A 19,979-nucleotide genomic window follows, 5' to 3' on the forward strand; every position below is an offset into this window, starting at 1 on the left:
TTTCTATTTGAGTTTGACACTACTGCTTCAAACCATCTTCCGTAGAACTGCTAGAAAATTTTTTTGAACTGCGAATTGATATTCATAAAACATATGTCTGATCGTGTTACTCTGTGTAAGAGAGTGGCACACACTGTAGGATAAAATACAGATCCTTTTATTTGGCATGAGTCAGCTTGGAGTTGTTTTCACATGTAAACTACTATCTTCTTAATTTTATTCTTCTGATTTTGTGTTGATTTTAATCTTTGTTATGACAAATTGTGTTGTCTTACTTATATACTTTATTTTGAAATGTCTTCCACCTCTACAGAAATCTGAGTTTTAAGCATCCCTGGTATGTTAAAAGTTTTTATTTGCATTGGGGACAATTTATCTTCACTGTCATTGTCTGTTAATAATTACTCTTAATAAATAGCTCACATTTGTGTAACGCTTTTCAGCTTTGAAGCGTCTTACATAATGCAGACCTGTGAGGTAGGTGGTGCAAGGAATATTTTTCCATTTCATAGATGAGAATGAGTCATAGAATTGAAGTGGCTTGTCCATTGTTTAAAAAAAAAAGTGAGGTGGAGCATTTGTATAGTGCTTTAAAGTTTGCAAAGTGCTTTATATACCTTGTTTCATTGGATCTTTACATCAGTCATATGAAGTAGTAGAATTATCCTCACTATACAGGATCAGACTTGCCCAATGTCCCACTATTAGTTTGTGTCAGAGATAGGATCTGAATAAGTCTTCTTATTCAGGTATGGTTGGAAGAGATCTCCCTCCCAACTCGAAGATTCTGTGATTCTGAGAAAGAGTCTTATCCTTTCTGTTAAGATGTATTCAGTTTGACCATTTGTGATGATATTTGTTATTCACTGTATCCAAAGACTTCCTGCTGTGTTTGTGATAGGTAGGTACGAAACTTTTGTGTAATCTATAAGCCTGTGCCCTTATTCTGATCCCGATTTTCTAATAACTTTTCATAATCCTCCCCTATGCCTACCCTTGTGTAGGAAGACTATTTTGTTTTCAATGTTTGTTTGTTTGTTTCTTGGAGTGCCACAGCAAAGAATTCATCACCAGAATCTCCTTGTATGGAGTTTGGCTAGTTCTCAGAATGCTTCTGAGATATAGTATATCACTAAAATTATTCTAGGAGCCGTTTCTGCTTTGATAGAACTTGAAATTTGCGCTTCACTGACTTAGTCATTGAGTTCTCACAGTAACCTCCATACCACATTGAGGCAGCAAAGAAAGACTATAGTTTTAAGGATTTGTAGCAGGCTAATAAACATTTTATCCTTGAAAATATCCACAGCTGCATTACCTATTAGAAATCCTCTTTGATTCAAATAAATGGTGAAATATGTTGTTTCCATAATCCCATAGAATAAAGAGTTATTCTGTGCTGTACTTGTTTGCCACATATTTAGCCAACCTTCATACCTAGTTTCCTAAATAACCAGTTCCTTTTGAGTTCTAGTATATTTGTTTCAAATATGATTTGGGTCTAGTTTCTGACTTTTAGGAATTAGAGATGGAGGAAGAAGTTTAAATTTAACAGTAACTGGAATTATTGTGTAGTTGTTTTTTTTTTAAACTAACCTAATCCTTAATGCACTTTAACTCTTTCTGATTTAATCGTTATACATCATATATAATGTTATTTTAATGAAAAAATAATAACATCTTCTTTAGTTTTAATGCTTTGCTTTCTGATTTGAGACAATTAAAATGATATTTACAAACAGCAGAAGTAAAAATTGGTTTTCCTGATAAATTGCTATAATGTAATGCTAGGCAGTGCTATAGGGATAAATATACACTGTATAAATGTAAATTACTTATGCAACATTCCCAAGTTATTATTTTCCCTAGAATTTATTTTTTTTGTGTTTTGATCTTTAAAGAAGCAGTGCAGGTTGACAAGAATCTATGAGGGAAGATTGTAGTCTCTTTAAGAAAATATTTTATAGCCATGTTTAGGGTGTTTTAATAGGGAATTATTTTGTTTTATAATGCATGTTTTTCTTCTTCTTTTTTTTTTTTTACTTTACAGCCTACATACATCTTACGTTTTAATAATTGATAATGGTTTATAATATTCATTTATAAACTTAATTTTGTCAGTTCAGAGCCAGATATTTTTAAAATTGTGACTTTTTGAAGAAATAACAAAATAAAAGAACACTCAACTTTATGCAGAACCCAAATTGAATCTATGCCAGCATGAGCTATGGGCTACAGCTGGTACTATAATTGTGTTGAGGGGGGTTTTCAATTATGCATTAATTATATAGCAAGGCCTCCAGCTGACTTACACTACAGGGAAGCTGTCAGTTGCCATGAGGTATTAAACATTGAAATACTTAAGCTTAAAAGTAAAATTAAGAATGTTTTACCTTAGGATTGTGGCCTCTTTGGTTGTTTGGCTTTACTTTGTTCAAACTTAATGGTAAACAGGTATTAAACATTTTATCATTGTCATCTATGCTAATTTTTAAATTAAAACACCAACTTTTAAACGTTCAAATGCCAGTTACTACATTAACATTTTAGTGTTCTTGACAATAACAATAGCTGGCATTTATATAGGACTTTAAGGTTTCCAAATGTTGGTTTCCAAATGTTTTCCAACTTTATCTCATCTTAACCTCCTAACGACCATATGAGAAATAAGGTGCTAGAAGTACAGATCTTAGTAACCCTTATTTACAGTTGAGGCTCATAGAGGTTACATGACTTACCTGTGGTCACACAGTAAATGTCAGGGACAGGATTGTACTCAGGTCTTCCTGCTTACACGTCTAGCACTTTATTCATTATGCACTACTGCCAGAATAAATTAAAGTGAAAATTCAAATAATTAAATTCACTTTTTACAGAGCCCCTAAATTTGTCATATAGCCTATGTTTATCTACTTTGAGTTTTGTATAAAAGAGATAAGTACTCGAGTATAGCACAGGAAAGTAGTGAAGGTTAGATAACTTTAGATTTATTGAGACATGTGGCAAAAGACAGGAAAATCAAAATTATTTTTGTTAAGAATTTTTTTTATAAGGTAGTCAGAACAAAACAAAATTGGCTTAACTTTTACCTTTGTTTCTGAGTGGAGTGGGCCATCTGTTTCATTTGACTTTTGCACCAGGTATATCTAGCCACTGGTAGAGCTTCAGTGTAACAAGATGCTCCCAAACCACAGTTGTAGAAATAGCAAAACTGTCCTACTCTTTGTTAGACTTTATTTGGCTTTGATAGGGCCATGAGTGAAACAGCTGCATGTAATGTTGATCTTAATTTCCTTAGTATAGTTATCAGTTAACTCTCAAGGTATCTTGGGGTTTGGGGGCTAGATTTTTTCTTTAAGAATCATGCCTTAAACCTAGATCATTCTGGCTCTCATTTTAATTGGCCAACAATAGGTCCCAGGCCCCAGCCTCACTTGGTCGTTGTTTGGGCCCTGATTAACTCAGAGTGAATAACAAAAAACCTGAGGGTCTTCCCCTCTCAGATTGATTTTCTTTTTAAACTAGGAAAAAAAGGCCATTCTCTACCTCATTTCCTACCTAGCCTTAATCATTGAATGGGTGATGCCTCAGTCAAACTGAGACCTGTTAAAATATTACCTTGGCTTAAAAAAGCCAAGGTCTCCCACTACATCCAGGGCCATCTCATTTTCCTGATCTGATAACTTGCCACTGGATCCAAATAGCTCTGGAGGAGAAAATGAGGCTGATAACTTTGTACATCCCTCCCTCACTTAAATCCAATTCACTTGCATATCATGGTATCACCTCCCTGATGTCAGGACAAACAACAAGTTATATTTATTAAGTGCTGGGGGCTGTGCTTAGCCCTGAGGATACAGAGAAAGGGAAAAAAAAACACTCCCTCTCTAGGAACTCACCTTCTAGTGAGGGAGACAACATGCATACAACTATGTGTACAAATACATTTATGTTAAACAGAATAAAATGAGAGTAATCTGAGAAGGGAAGGCATTAAGATATAAAGGACTGGTAACAACTTCTTGCAAAATGCAGATTTTAGCTGATTTTTGAAGGAAACTAGGAGACAGATTGAGGAGGTAGAGAGTGTCAGAGTTGTTAGACAGCCAGTGAAAATTCTCATTGTCAGGAGATGGAGTACTGTGTGTGAGGAACAAACAGCAAAGATGCAGCTGTCATTGGATTGCAGAGTATATGAAGTGGAGTAATAAGAACAGACCAGAAATCAAAAAGATTTCATATTCAATCCTTAAGGTACTTGTAAGGTTAATGGGAAATAAGATCTTCCTTGCTCATCAATAGGCCTCATGTGGAGGCCATTAAGGGAAGCTTGCTTGCTTGTAGGAATGCTTTACACACCTTTTTATACTAGGCTAATTAGGCAGGGAGTCAGGAGAGTTGTGATGCCTTCTGGCTCTGAGCCTGTTAGCCAAAAGAGTATATATTCTGAGAGGTGAGTTTTTGTTTTGGGGACTCACTTACAAGAAGGACCTTGTGATTCCCTGGTCAAGACTGAGTAGCCACATGTTCAGAGTTCCTCAATTGCTCATAGGTAAAGGCTCTCTCGATCCAGTGGTGAATATAGCAGTTTTGCTTTGATTCAAGCTGTAGAGTCCTGTCTGTTGATCTTTACTTCTCTTCTCTGTACTTTCTCTGTTTGTATTTTATGTAATTAAAGAAGATCGTAGACCCCTGAAACAGCTATCTTTCCTAGTAAAGCAGATAAAAGAACCTGCACTAGCAGCCATCCTGGGTATGACAGTTGTCACTACAGTACAGAAGTTTATTATGCTTATTTTATGAATATGGTTTATTGATGCGTTTAGTCCTGTACTTTTTGGAAGATCGGTTTGACAGTTGAATGGAGAATTGATTGGAGAGGGGAAAGACTTGAGGCAGGGAGACCAAACAGCAGGCTATATTGCATCAGGCCAGGCATGAGGGGATGAAGGCCTGCACTGGGGTTGATGGCAGTGTCAGAGGAGAGAAGGTTATGTATTCCAAGAGTTCTTGCTAAGGTAGTGGCAGGAACTGATTCGATATGGGGGGGGTGAGAAACGGTAAGGAGTTGAGGGTGACATCTTAAGTTTCAAGGCTGTGTGACTGAGAGGAATGTGTTTCTCTTGACAGTAATAGGGAAGTCTGGAAGACAGGGGAAAGTTTGGAGAGAAAGATAATGAGTTCAGGTTTGGATATGTTGAGTTTAAGATGTCTACAGGACATCTATTTCAAAATGTCTGATAGTCAGTTGGAGATGCAAGGCCATTTGTCAGGAGAGAAAATACAATTGAACAATTAGATCTGAGACTCATTTGCATAGAGATGACAGTTTTTACTTTGGGAGCTGATGAGATCACCGAGTGAAATAGAGAAGAGGGCCCAGGAGCCTAACTCTCTTGGTTAGTTAGCAGGCATGACTTGAATGGTGGACCAACAAAGGAGACAGAAGGAACAATCAGACAGGTAAGAAGAGAAACAGGAAAGAGCAACGTCCCAAAAACCCATAGAGAAGAGAGTATTGAAGAGAAAGGGGTGATTGAAAGGGTATAGAGAGACCCAGAAGGGTGAAGATTGATGAAAGTGATATCTGTTTACTTACCCCCTCTTAATTCTTGCGAGTGAGCATGGGGGCGGGGTGGGGCTGGGGGCGGGGTGCGCTAGCATTAGGAGACTCTTAAATTGAGACAGTAATTTTAAATTACCACTGCCAAGAGGAGAAGCTATTATTTGCCAGAAGTGCTATTTAGGAATAAAGAAACTAGAAAGTGTGAATGTTCTAGAACTGATAAAAAGTTTTGTCTTGGTATGAATGTTTTTTAGCTCTGTTCATGGAGTAGTATTTTATGTTGCTCATTGGTATTTAGACTTTTGTTTCAGAAGGTTCTGTTGAATTATATATCAAGTTGAAGTGTTAATCATTATGAAATTTAAAGGTTGGAGGTAATCTGAATATTTTTTCTAAAATTTTGCTCTTGTACTATTTCCTGTCCCAGCAACTTGAGCAGATACATTAATATGTAGTTTTATTTTGCACTGTCATGCAACTTATTGAAGGCCCTCTTTTGGTATCTTATATAGTGCTTGACACAATATGTTATACATAATAGATAACTTAAATATTTGTTAAATTATAATAGCTTTAATATAAGCTAATAACAGTTCATAAAATTTTGGGGTTTGGGGGTTATTTTTGGCTTTTCATGCTCAGTATAAGGTTTAGAGGAATCGTATGTATTCATAAACATGCATAAATGAAGCACATGATCAAAATGATCTCATGGGTCCAAAGTAAAATAACAGGATACCTAAGTGCCCAAGGAATTAAAGAGGTTTGAGACAGATATATAGTATATAAGTTCTTTACTTTTATTAAAACATGTTTTATTTATCTTCTGTGTAGAACAAGTATGAGATACTTAAGAGAAGGAGAATAGATATTTAGTGACTCATCATCATTTTTTAAACATTTTTCTGACCATAGTATTAACATTAACAGTTTACATGATGATGAGCCCTTTGTTTAGGGATGAGAGCAAGCATAAGGACAATTTTCCTTTGATACATCCCCTAGACTTAACATGTGCTTCCTTTTCACTCTCTCTTCAGGTGTTTCACTTTTGTCGTGGTTTGTGTGCCGCTATCAGTTAAGTTTGATAGTGGGTAATATAGTATAAATAAATACATGGTAGTAGTAATACTTCTTTGAAGCACTTGGAGAATGTTGAACTGTAGTTGCCAGTTAAAGCAGAGAAGATAGAATAATGTAAATTAGGAGAATAGAATTAAATATTACCTATCAGAATTCATAAAATATTAACAGTTTCTCGTATTATATAACTTCAGAATGGTAAGTTCTGTTTTAAGACATAAAGGACATAAGTCTTATTAAGCATTACTAATCTTTGTATACATAATACACAAAATTTTACCATATTGAATTTTTTACTTTTTTTACATTAAAATTTCTCTTTTGACTTTAATATTTAGATTTGGATATTAATGTTTGAAAATTGATATTACTTAAAAGTTTGTCATAAGACTATGGGAATTAAAATATAGTGTTCAAGTATAGCTTAGATTAGAGGACCTTTGAAGTCCATTCTAATTCTGATATTTTGTGATATTAATCCCTTTTCTGATTTCTGTTTTCTGGAAGATTTGTCCCATCAGATGAGAAGAAAAAGCAAGGCTGCCAACGAGAAAATGAAACACTCATTCAGAGACGAAAAGATCAGATGCAGCCCGGGGGTACTGCCATAAGTGTAACGGTCCCCTATAGAGTGGTAGATCAGCCCCTTAAGCTTATGCCTCAAGACTGGTAAGATGGGTTTACAGTTTAAAATATTTTGTTAACTTTTTTAGTTTTAAATTTATTATTAAATTCCTAAGCTTTCAAGTTTCATCATCATAGTTTATCAATAGAACCAAATCTTTTTGGCCTTTGAAATCTAAATCTGTCTTAACAACTTAGAAAAACACTAGTTTGTTTTTCATTATAACAACATATGCATATTTATTTAAATTTGAAAAAGATTATATTAACCTTTAATTATAGGACACTTGTCTTTTTGAAAGTCTGATCAATATAATTTGTTTGTATGTGCATGTGCAACACACTACACACACTCTTCTTTTTTAATGTACTTAAAATTCTATTTTTCCCCTGCATTTGGATATTTGCGCTGAGTCATCAACTTGTTTTGCCAAAGCAGAATTAAATGATAGTTTATTTAAATTATTTCAGAGATTTAAAAACTTGATAACCTTTAATACTTCAATATAGTAGTATAAGAGCATATTTTTAAACTTCTGTCTAAACAGAAGTTTAAAAATATGTTCTTTCTTAACATTAAGGCTACATTTGAAGAAATAGAAGATTTAATGATGTTAAGTATGTTATAAAAGCATAGTTGTATTTTATGGTACAACTGAAAGAATGCTGACTCTGGTGTCATAGGAACCAGGCTTAAATATTGATCTTGCGTTTAATACTGGTATGACCTTTGGCAAGTCACTTAATTTCCTTGGGCCTCAGTTTTCTTCTGTGCAGAAAGAGTGTTTAGGACTTCTTGGCTTCAGCTCAAGATCTGTGATCCCACTGTGAAGCGGGCAACATATTAGCATAGTTCTTTTTAATATCATTATTAATATAATTCGTGCAACCAATAGAATGAAAGTGGAGGTTACAACTGAATCCACTGCTTTTTAAGAACAAGCATTTATTATTTAAAAGCATTGTAAGACTAACACAGTATTCCTCTCCAATATTTTCAGTGTCTATTTTACCATACTATAAAATTTCATATTTTATTTGAATCAATGTGATTTTTTAAAATTTAAAAATAATGTACTAAAGTCAGTTAATTCTGGTAACAATCAAAAGAGATTTGTCTTAGAGTAAAACTTAAGATCATTTTGCAGTTAGCAAAGGAATAGGCGTAAAAGACCAGAAGGATCACACATAAAAATAGTTTTATGTGTATTTGTGCTGAAAAGACATATAACTGCAAAAAACAGATGCACTGGTGGTATAGCAGTCATTAATGTGCTATAACAGTGACATTATAAAGAGAAATTATGCTAATGTGCTCTGTTTGCCTCACAGTAGTGTTGACAGCAGACTCTGTCACATGAATAATTATGAGACTGGTTCCTTAGGGATTTACAGTAACTAAAACTCAAGGTCTTTAATAAGAGTGTCTTTTCCTTCTTTTCTATTTAGGGATCGTGTTGTGGCAGTTTTTGTGCAGGGTCCTGCCTGGCAGTTCAAAGGTTGGCCATGGTTATTACCTGATGGATCACCAGTTGACATATTTGCTAAAAGTGAGTTTCTCATTTTTCTTTTATATTATTTTCCCCTTACAACATTTGTGAATCACATTTTTTTTTCTAGAAATTTAGTAGAAAAAAAGAGTAGTTGCATTTTTTTGTAGTTTGTATTTTCTCTCCTTGAGGGCTAGAACTGTCCTGCTTTTGATTTGTATCCCTAGCATCCAGCATAATTCCTGTTACACAGGCATTGAATACATGGTTTAATTGAAATGTTCAAGTACAATCAGTATAAGACCTTGGTATTTGATGTTGGCAGTTATCTGTTCTAGATTTTATATGCACACACTTAGAAGACACAACAAACTCCCAATAGAGTATTTTTAATCCTGTCAGTACTCATAGAGTTTGTCATTGAGATAACTCAATTCCTTCCCATATTGGTAATTTGTAAAACTTTACATGTAACTTTTACAGATGGAAATTTTTAAACTGAGAAGATCAAACTTTTCTTGGCCATAATACCAATCTGGGATTAGTAATAGTCTGTTATGACTGTAAGATTTATTTTTAAATTAAATTAGCTTAAAGTGCTTTAATTTTGAAATGTGAAATTAATTTGCAGATTTTTATATGCTTATATTCTTCATATGCATATAGAAATCTATTTAATTCAGCCTTAATTTGAATACTAATTTTTTATTGTGCACTTTGCCTAGATTGGATTTGGCCACACTCATATAGCTAGTAAATGTCTGAAGTTAGATTTGAATTCAGGTCTTCCTGACTCCAGGCCCAGCACTGTATCTACATATCACCTCGTTTAGCTGCCTTATTATTAATGAAAGCTTCAGCAAATGTACCTATATCTGTCAACACACAGTCATTAAGTGCCTGCTCTGTTGTCGTTGTCATCTTCATCATCATTGAGAGTTATCATTGTGTAGCAGAGTGCCAGTCTTGGATTCAGGAAGATATGGGCTCATATCCTACCACTGACACATTCTAGCTCTGTGACTATGGGCAAGTGACATAACCTCTCAGTATCGCAGTACCTCTGCCCATTCTGACAGTGTAAGTTAGTTTGACTTGCTGGTCTACCTTGATGGAAGAAGTTTTATTATATTAATATTTCCATTTCTCCAATGAAGCCACAGGGTTTGAACCAGTACAATAAACTATCATCATTATAGGATGCTTAATGCTGTATGTTTTTGACATCTGAATGAAGAGAACTATCAGAGATGTTGGTAGGGCAATTCTTCAAATCTCTCTTCTCCATTAGCATCAGAAGACTTTCAGTTTCCATGCAATTTGTTATTCTTATATAATTTTCTAAACAATTTATTCCTGGGAAATCTATTCCTATGAGTGGAAAATTTACTTATGGTGTGATCCCTATTTATCATCTTCAGTTAGAAAATGCTTATTTCACCAATTGACTAATTTTAAATGGCAGAATATGAGACATATCAGCTATGAATACTAGTCATGTTACTTGTTTCCTATTGGTCTTTTTCACATGGGATGATGTTTTCAAAATTATGTTTATGGAAAAGATGCTATTTGGTCTTTATTTCTCAATTAGGTTTTTTTCAACAAGTAAAGAATATATGTTCAACAGCTCACAGTTAAGGTTTTTTAATCCACATCGTTACCAGATTAATTACCACATGAATTTTCATCGTTTCATCTACCTTCCTTCTTCTATTTGCATGGTAAAACGTAAAATATAGTAAAATTTTGTTACCATGCTTAGACTGAGTTGTAATTTTTTCCTTTTGTTATGACTCCCAAGAATAAAAAAAAAGTTTTTTTTTCTCTTGAAAATAGTAACCTCAGTTTCTTCTAAACCATAACTGTAGTAGAAAAATTATTGAATTTATTTTGTGGGCCTTCTGGTTCATTCTTATATGAATGAATTTGTGTATTTTTATCTCATGTAAAATAATGTCATAATTTTTCTTTCAGTCTAATCTTTTATTTTCTTTCCTTTGTAGTTAAAGCCTTTCATCTAAAGTATGATGAAGTACGCCTAGATCCAAATGTACAGAAATGGGATGTCACAGTATTAGAATTAAGCTATCACAAACGTCATTTGGACAGACCAGTGTTTTTACGTTTTTGGGAAACCTTGGACAGGTAAATCTAAATAGTAAAATATAAACACCATTACTCTTTAGTTATCAAACCTGTTTGTTTCTCCATATATATTGTAAATTTGAAAGTAGGATCACATCCTCAAAACTTACTACATTGTCACTTTTTTTCCTCTCTTCCCCTTTATCTCAAAGGATAATGTATGTGTACTAACTAGCTAAGGGTAACCTCTTTACCTGTTGCTTGATCATACTAATCCCTTGATCCTATTCCCTCCCTCCATCTATATGAAGGCACTATGAAAATCCTGCATTCTCTCTCTCATATCCCTTTAATAATAATAACAGCATTTATATGGTGTTTGCTATGTGCTAGACACTGTGCTAAGAACTTTACAATTATTATCTCATTGGATCCTCACAACCGTCCTGCAAAGTAGATGCTATTATTATCATCCCTGTTTTACTCATGAGAAAATTGAGGTAGATAAACCCTTGCCCAGGGTCACACAGCTAGGAAGAGTCTGAGGCCAGATTGAAACTTGGGTCTTCCTGACTCCAGGCCTAGTGCTCTGTCTAGTGTGCTAGAAGAGACTTTGAAGTATAGCTAATTCAGCCCTGTACCACCTAGCTGCCCCTCACTTTTCCTATTTACCTACAAATACACTTGTGTCTGTAGTGCTTTAAAAAAATGTCATCTCATGTCATCAGATGTCATCTCATATTTCTCTTCCCTTTATTTCCTACCCTTTTGAAAACGTGTACGTCTAGTGCCTTTACTTCCACACTCTGTTTAATCTTTAAACCCTGGCAGTCTAACTTACTCCTATTCCTTTTCTGCCATTGGTTTTTCAAAGGGGAATGCTAATGACCACCAAATTTAGTAGCTTCACAGTCCTTACCCTCCCTTTAGCATTTGCCACTCTTGATCATGTGCTGCTTTCTGAATACTCCCAAAACTTCCAAGACATTATACTCTAAACTTTTTCTTCTCTGGATTTCCTTGGAAGGATCCTCAAATGGATATGATCCAGTTGAACCATCACACCAGCTAATTCCTGTAATAAAATTCTGTCTCCCACCTCTGTGCCTTTGCAATGTGGTCTCCCCATGTCTGAAATGCATTTCCTCATTTCTGTCTCTATAAATGTATAACGTACTTTAAGATACTGCTAAGGCATCCCTCCAGTATACCTTATTGGTCTCCTAGCTATTTATTAATACTTTCCCCCTCTCAAATATAAAATAATGGATTTAGTGCCTTTAGTCTCCTCTTTTACCCTAACTCTTGCCCTCCTGCTAGGGGACTTCAGCATACAAATACTCTCCTTTCAAGTAATTTAACCTCCCAGTTCCTGAAACAGCTCAATTTCCTTCCATGACCATATGCTCCATTCTGCCTTCAGCAACACACAGGTGTGGTCACACTCTTGATCTTGCCATTATCTGTGAGCGTTCTATTTTCATGATCTGTAATTTCTTTATCTTACTTAATGATTGCAATTTATACGATATCAGATTTTTACTGGTAACACTTAGTCAAACATAAGTGAAAAGCTTACCTTAGAATCAAAGGACCTAGATTGGTGGTAACATTTCCACTGCTTACCATTTGTGTGATCTTGGGCAACTAACTCAATTACACTTTCTAAGTGATCTATCACTGGAAGGTACCTCAGAAAGGTCATCTAGCCCCTTTTATGAATAGGAAACTTACGTTGGTAAGATTAAATGACTTGGCAAAGGTCATATAAGCAGTTAATGGCAAGGGAAGGACTTGAACCCAGTTCCTTTGCCTCCAAATTACAGATTCACAGTAGCTTAATATAATACTCTTTATTTTTATTTATTTTACAGGTACATGGTGAAGCATAAATCCCATTTGAGATTCTGAATTATTTGGCTACCATTTTCCCCCTAGAAATTTGGATTAAGAAGCATGAAACTGCTCCATTCTGGGGACTGAGGCTCTTGATTAATGAATTGTCAAGAACTGTACAAATGAAGGTCACAAATGAATCTTTTTTTTATAAGACCTTATTTGATGCTTCATGCTTTGACAGGCTGATATCTGTCATTATTATAAGCAAAAGTTTTTTGCTTATAACTATTTTTTTAATAATAATAATAATATTAGCCTTCTAGTCTGTAATGGAAATTGTATATTTTGATAGAAGTTTTCTCCATTGGTTAAATTAGCATCACTTAAAAAGTTTTGTTCCTCCTTAGAAGATAAATACAGGTTACACATGAGTGTGTGTGTGTGTGTGTGTGTGTGTGTGTGTGTGTAGATGTAATGAGGCTCTTAGCCACTTTGCTTCTGATTTTCTGATTTTTTTTCATTGCTCCATTGTTTTACTTTTTGAAAATACTATGTTGTGAATGATATTAAATTTTAGTCCTTAGAATTTGAAAACCTAAGCAAAGTGAAATGACTATTTTGAGTGACTCAAAATGTCATCCTGTATATGTACTATATATTCTGTTAGTATTTGTTTAAAAAGGGATAATGAAAAATCAAGAACCACCCTTTGGCTGTGGCTGAACTGTTCAATCTAAGAAATCTTTATTATGGAAACATTTAATGAATGTTCATTCTTCCCACTGACTTCAGTGATGAAAACTTAGAATGTTTATAATGGCATATACTGGACTACCTTTCTAAATGGAAGTCTAAACCCACAGATTAAATAGGTTGTAATACATTTTATTTTGAGAGCCAGAGTATGATTTTCAGAATGGAATATTCATTTAGTACATCAGCCATGTAGACATAAAATCCTTAACCTTCATCATTTTCATTCTTTTTTTGTGGCAAAGAGATTTTAAACCATTTTTTCTTTACATTTTGGTCTTGGATTTCCTATCCCATGCTATCCACTAATATTGATGAAATTTCCCAAGCACCAAAGAATACATTTAATTATTGAAAATTGTGAACATAACAGAAGTAAAAGAACACTGGCATTTCTGTGTGTTCCCTCAATATCATACAGAATAGGTACAAATCTTATTTTTAAGTTTCTAGGATAGGGCATATAGCATTTTCCTCTTTTTCCACTTTAAATAAAGACCAGAGTGTTGTGTCTAAAGTGTACAACAAAATAATTTTTCACCTGTGATTTCCTCTTTTGTTAATTAAAAGTATTGGGATTCTCTCAGAGTTTTCATAAATTGAGTAATCTATAATCGTTCTGTTTTACATCATTTTCTCAAACCACCTCTTTTGGGTAGCATGGCTTTTAAAAAATGAAATGCACTTTCATCTGTGCTAAACAGGCATTGCTTAGAGCTCATGTTGAAATTTAAAAGTAGTACGGAATTGTAAACTTTTTTTAATCACAAAAATCCATACCAGTAGTGAAGAGGAAAAAGGATGCTTGCTCTGTGGAAGTCTCAAACTCTGTAGAAAAAGTTTTCTGGTTGAATTTTGTATTACGAGGTTTTTCTATTTTTGAAAAATTGGGACAATCTCCTTTCCATCCTCTAACCTTCCCCTCTCCAGCCCCCCAAATACACTTTTGGGTTTTCCACAGCACAATTTCTCAACAGTATTGATTTGTTTTCTGAGTCTTGAGGCATAATTATGTATTTTATAAAAATCTTGCCAAAATAAAATACTGTAGTCCTGGGTTGTAAACTGTAATGGTAAAATAACCATTAGTTATATTTGTTAAGACTACTATATGTAGGCACCAACTACCTTTTCCATAAATATTTTTGGTATGTATACCTATGTGTGTTATGAATTTCAATTTATGCAGATGTGGGAACATACACTTTCAACAAGGTTTATTTTCTCTTTAATTTGCCTTACATCTATATATGCACAGACTCAAATACTGTAAGGAACAGGAGACAAAATAGAAATACTCTGTACCTTGTGTGGACTTCCATGCTTTTTGTTTTTAAATTGGGTACCTGATTTCAGTCCAGAGTAATTAACTTTGGATGGGAAGCAGACATCAGGCAATCACTATTTATTCACACATAAAAAGTCATTATGAGTCTTACAGGAGCACACAGCACAGTGCCTTGCACATAGTAAGTTCTCAGTAAGTATTTGTTGCATGAATGAATGATGCACTTTTAGTGCTGCTTATGTATTACAAAATTCTTTGACTATACGACTTGGTATTGGCGTGCAAAAACATAGTTTACTAGAAATGAAGATGCATAAGCAAAAATTTTTTAAAAACTGAATTATGAATTAATAAACATGACTATAAGATTTAGTTACTATGAATAGAGATACTTTTCAGGCTCTATAAAGGGAAAACTGGATTTCATTTGTGCAGGACACACTCCTGAATTTGGTGCTTTTGACGAATTTCAAATGTCAATTGACATTGAAAACTGAAAACATAAGTATTAAATATTATGTTTCTTGTTTTTTTCTATTGGTTGCCCTTGGCCCTTGATCATTTGGTGGTGATGTGGGCAATGGTCTTTTCAGGGTCCCATTAATGACAAACTAAGATGTCAATACTTATTTAATGTAGAAGAAAGAATTTTACTGTTTAATATTTAAACAATATTTAATATATGTTACATTTTAATTAGTATTAAAGCTTATAGTTTGTTTCCCATGTTTCCATGTCAGATGTTAACTTTAAAAGACAAGGCAATGCTTCATTAATCCTGGAGGGGGTTGAGGGTAGGACTTGGGGAGCTGGTAGAAGAGGAAGAGGGAGTATATTTCTAAGAGAGAACTTCTCTTGAATATTTAAGGTGGAAAGAAGTAAAACCATTTCTTATCTGCCATGCAGAATAAAACAGAAGCACTTTGCTTTTGAAAATAAAAGGGTCATTTTTTAATGGATCTGTACACTAAAAATTTAATCATTCAGTTAAGTAGGGTTAATTATCTAGTAGTCAATTGCAGGAAATATTTTTCCTAAATAAAATTCTTTGTGACTCACAAGTGAGTTTGAGCTATAAGCTTCTTTTTTTTTAAGGGTTGGGGAAGAGTGGGAATTAATAGGAGGTCCTTTTCTTTTTTGTGTGGTAAATTAACCTATATTATTATATCATTACTTAAAGGTAATATGTTGATATACTATAGATATGTTTCTAAAGTGTTACATTAATGGTTAAGGATAATATGATATTTCTGTCGGATGAACATCTCATTGAATGTCTTATTTGCTTTTGGGTTTATTTTATTTAATTAGTGTATAAAACCTTAAATATTACCCCTTTCTAAAAAATGGCTGACCTTTGAGAGTCCCTTGGACATCCAGGAGATCAAATCAATAAATACCTAAGGAAATTAATTCACACTATTCATTGGAAAGTCAGATATTGAAGCTGAAGTTTAAATACTTTGGCCACCTAATGAAAAGACCAGACACATTGGAAAAGGCCCCTGATGTTGGGGAAAATATAAGGCAAAAGGAGGAGGGGACAGCAGAGGATGAGATGGATAGTGTCATGAAAGAAATGAACATGAGCTTGGACAAACATCATGAGATAGTGGAAGATAGAAGGGCATAGTGGAAGATAGAAGCTTTGGTCCATGGGATCGTGAAGAGCTGGGCACAACTGAACAATAACAACAAAAAGGCTGATGATGACTAGTGTCTCATGTTGCAAAAGTTTTTATAAAAGAGTCAGTCACAATTAATGGTTTACACTGTAGTTTTAAATTTTAATGTTTTGAGGCTGTGCTCATTTTAATGCAAAAGCCACAGCTAATGCAGAGTACTTTATTAAAGCAGTGTGTTCATGAAAAATTTAAAATCCCAGCCTCAGGAAATAGTTGGCCTATTAGGTTAAAGTTCATGTACAATGTGAAAAACAAATCATCTGTAAACTAACAAGTGCCATAGAAATTTGGTTTTGTGTATTTTGAAATGTTGACAGTAAACTGCCATTTTTTGTTAATGGAAAAGAAAACAGGAAAGATGATTAATTTCATTAGCTTTAGTTGCTTCGTTTTGAATTTTAACTATTTCTTCTGTTTGAATTTAGGCCTTATTCAGTTATTTTGACCATTTAAGCATTAATACAGAGAGCCTAAGTTAATGGAAGATTTTACTTACAAAGAAGATAGAGATGAGAGGTAGGAAGACGGGACAGATTTAACCTGAGATTTCACTGTTGTTGAGCCCCTTCTTAACCACACAGGGAGACTCTTATGGTCTAAGAGAGCCTATTAGAACACTTAGAGGTTAGGTGACTTGTCCAGGGGCACACAGCCAGTATGGGTCAGAGGTAGGACTTGAACCTAAGTTTCCCTTTACCATGCCTCAGTGTTTAGGACATTTAAAATGCCACTCCACTGGCAGAGTTAGCTAAAGTACCCTCTTTCTAGTAGTATCCACCTTTCCAGATAGTAAAGGATTCATGCATTAAAGAAAAGTAAGACTGTATATTTGATACTAAGGTGAGCCTGTAAACTTAATTACCATACCACTGATGTCAATTGGTAATCCTTCCATGCCTTCTCATTCTTTGTGATTGTTGCTCATTTTCTCCTAGAAGATCCACCCAAAGTTCTAGAGGCCTTCTTCAGGTTCTTTTTATGTCTCAGGACTACCAGTGTTACTCTTCAGGCTGTACATTTGCAATATGAAATCAAAAGACTCCCTTTTCTGGACGTTACGTGAAATGTAGTATGAGATTGGGATATCCCAAGGGCTACTGGTACCCTTGGTGTTTTTTTTTTGTTTGTTTGTTTGTTTTTTAAGAAAGAAACAGGCCTCTGGAAAATTTGTGGAAAGAAAGAGATGAGATTCTGGGGAATGGTTGAGATCTTAACTGACAGATGCAATTCTCACATTTCACAAAGTACCAGACTGTTTCCCAAATGTGATCCAGTCCATTTCTACTCCTGTTCAATTCTGGACCTAATTCATGTTCCGTCTGTGTCATTTATCCAACATATGCATAATTAATTATTTAAATGTATCTCTTGATTTCATTACTGTGGGATATGGGTACTGTGTCCATTGGTGCAGGTCTTAACTCTCCTTCACATGTTTTCATCTTCCATCTCTATAAATCTTCCATACAGATCTTTTTATTTTTATAAGACTCTTATAATTAAATCTCATAAATCTGCATGACTGGCCCGCCTTCTTTTCAGGTAATATTTATCCTTGATGGCCATGTAACTTTTGATTCAATCCTTTAACAAGTCCCCAAACCATCTCACATGCTACTTTCTTCCAGCCTATAATTCTCCATCTTGTCCACAAGACTGTCAAGACATTTTTGAATGCCTTGACTAAAGACATTTCTACCAGTCTGGTAAACTTGGAAAAGGGGGAGAAAAAAAGAGAGATGAAGTTAGCTTGATGTGACCTCTTCTGTATGAACTGTTGGTATCTCAAAGAATACTCCTAATTCACCTTCTGTGATGTCTAGATAATTGAAGTTCTCCATCATTACCATATCCTTTTCCTGTGACAGCTATCTCCTTCTGGAACTCATCATCCATTTTCTCTTGCTGGTCAGACTATAAATAAATTCCAAAACAGTATTGATTTTGCTTTTCTTCTTTATTGATTCTTGCCCAAATGTTCTTCCTGATGTTTCCCTGGATTTCCTTGTACAAATACATCTTGATAATAACTGACTTGTCACTTCAAGGTGTACAAGGCACATTACAGCATTTGATCTTTGCCATCTTGTGATGGAGATACTACAGGTATCTTAATTTTGTCAATGAGGAAAATAGGGCTCACGGCATGACTTGCCCATTGGGCATACTGTGTCAGTCAATATTTATGTCCTGATCTCTTGACTCCCAAATATAGTATTCTTTCCACCATGCCATCCTGACCCTACATGTGTGCGTGTGTGTACACATTTTGCTACTATCAAGTTGGAAAGTTGCCCATGTCTGTTGCATTTTTCTGTTTGCCAGCAAACTGTGATGATGAGAAAGCATTCTATTTCATTGTGATGACTTTTACATGAGTTAACTTTCTCTTGGGATTGGTAAAAGAAGCAATGACTTTTCATGCATTTCTCATTTTTGAGAGAAGCCACCAAAGACCTAGATTCAAATCTTTCCTCTAGGGAACTATGAATAAATCACTTAACCTCTCTGTGCTCTAGGCAGTCATCTAAAACTATAAGGCATAGAGTTGGTGAACTGCATTGGTTCCCATAATTGACTAATGAAATTACAGATCCTGATCAAAAAAGAGGAAGAGTGGAAACAGCTGATTTACTTATTTTTGCTGTTTATATTGATGCTTTTTGCTTTTACATCCTTGGAATCTGCATTGTCATTTCTGGATGTGGTATCTCACTCCACTAACATTAAAACTCTCTTTCTAAGAAAAACAGTAAAGCAAAACTAACCAGTGTGTGGATCTCATCTGGCAGCATTCTGCATCTATAGTACTCCACCTCTGTCAAGGGCAGGAGGAATATGTCATAATTTGTTCTCAAGTTCCACGATTGGTCATTATAGTTAATTGCAATCCACTTAAATGCCTTTTTTTGGTTAAAGCAGGGATATGGATCTGTAATTCCATTGATAAAGGGACCTCCCAGTGGGGAAATGCCCTCTAGCAATGCAGATCCACAACTATTCTGCAACTTTTTTTCATGTACTTTCTAGTCCTGTCAGACTGGTGTCTGTGCTGTTCCTTAGGAGATGCCTGACTCCCATCTCCATGCCTTTCTTTGTACAGGCTATTTCTTGTATTTGCAATGCGGGCTCTCCTTATTTAAGAATTCCTAGCTTTCTTTCAAGTTCATTTCAAACAACATCTACATGTGGCCTTTTCTGAACTCCACCAGGTACTAGTGCTGCTGCTGTGTCCCTTGCCTTCTGTTTACTTTCCACGTACATTAATGTGTACGTGTTGTTTCCCCTATATAATGCAGTCTCTTTGAGGGCAGAGACTGTTGCATTTTTGTCTTTATATCCCCAGGATCTGGCATATCACTGATGCTGATTGATTGATTTATTGGAATTGCTTGGAGGCACTGAGCTATTGGGTGACTTGCCCAAGGTCATATAGCTAGCATATCAGAGACAGGTCTTGAACTCAGCTCTTCTCTCTTATATGCACCCTAACCATTTGAGCTATTTTTACCCATTTTTTTGGTTTATATTAATGAAGTCATTAATCTGTGTTATGTTTTATT

General features: G+C 34.8%; 1 protein-coding gene across 1 annotated transcript in view; it reads left to right on the forward strand.

The window, feature by feature from the left end:
• CDC73 (cell division cycle 73) overlaps window positions 1–15,796 on the forward strand; it is a 177,645-nt gene extending 161,849 nt beyond the window's left edge. Inside the window, exons 14-17 of the mRNA XM_036755342.1 lie at window positions 7,157–7,318; window positions 8,723–8,823; window positions 10,770–10,911; window positions 12,726–15,796. Of these exons, the coding sequence (XP_036611237.1) occupies window positions 7,157–7,318; window positions 8,723–8,823; window positions 10,770–10,911; window positions 12,726–12,762 (442 nt within the window). The 3' untranslated portion in view covers window positions 12,763–15,796. The remainder of the gene's footprint in view (window positions 1–7,156; window positions 7,319–8,722; window positions 8,824–10,769; window positions 10,912–12,725) is intronic.
• The last annotated feature ends 4,183 nt before the right edge of the window (window positions 15,797–19,979 follow it).

The sequence above is a fragment of the Trichosurus vulpecula genome, chromosome 4 (genome assembly GCF_011100635.1).
Source record: "Trichosurus vulpecula isolate mTriVul1 chromosome 4, mTriVul1.pri, whole genome shotgun sequence".
NCBI lineage: Eukaryota > Metazoa > Chordata > Mammalia > Diprotodontia > Phalangeridae > Trichosurus > Trichosurus vulpecula.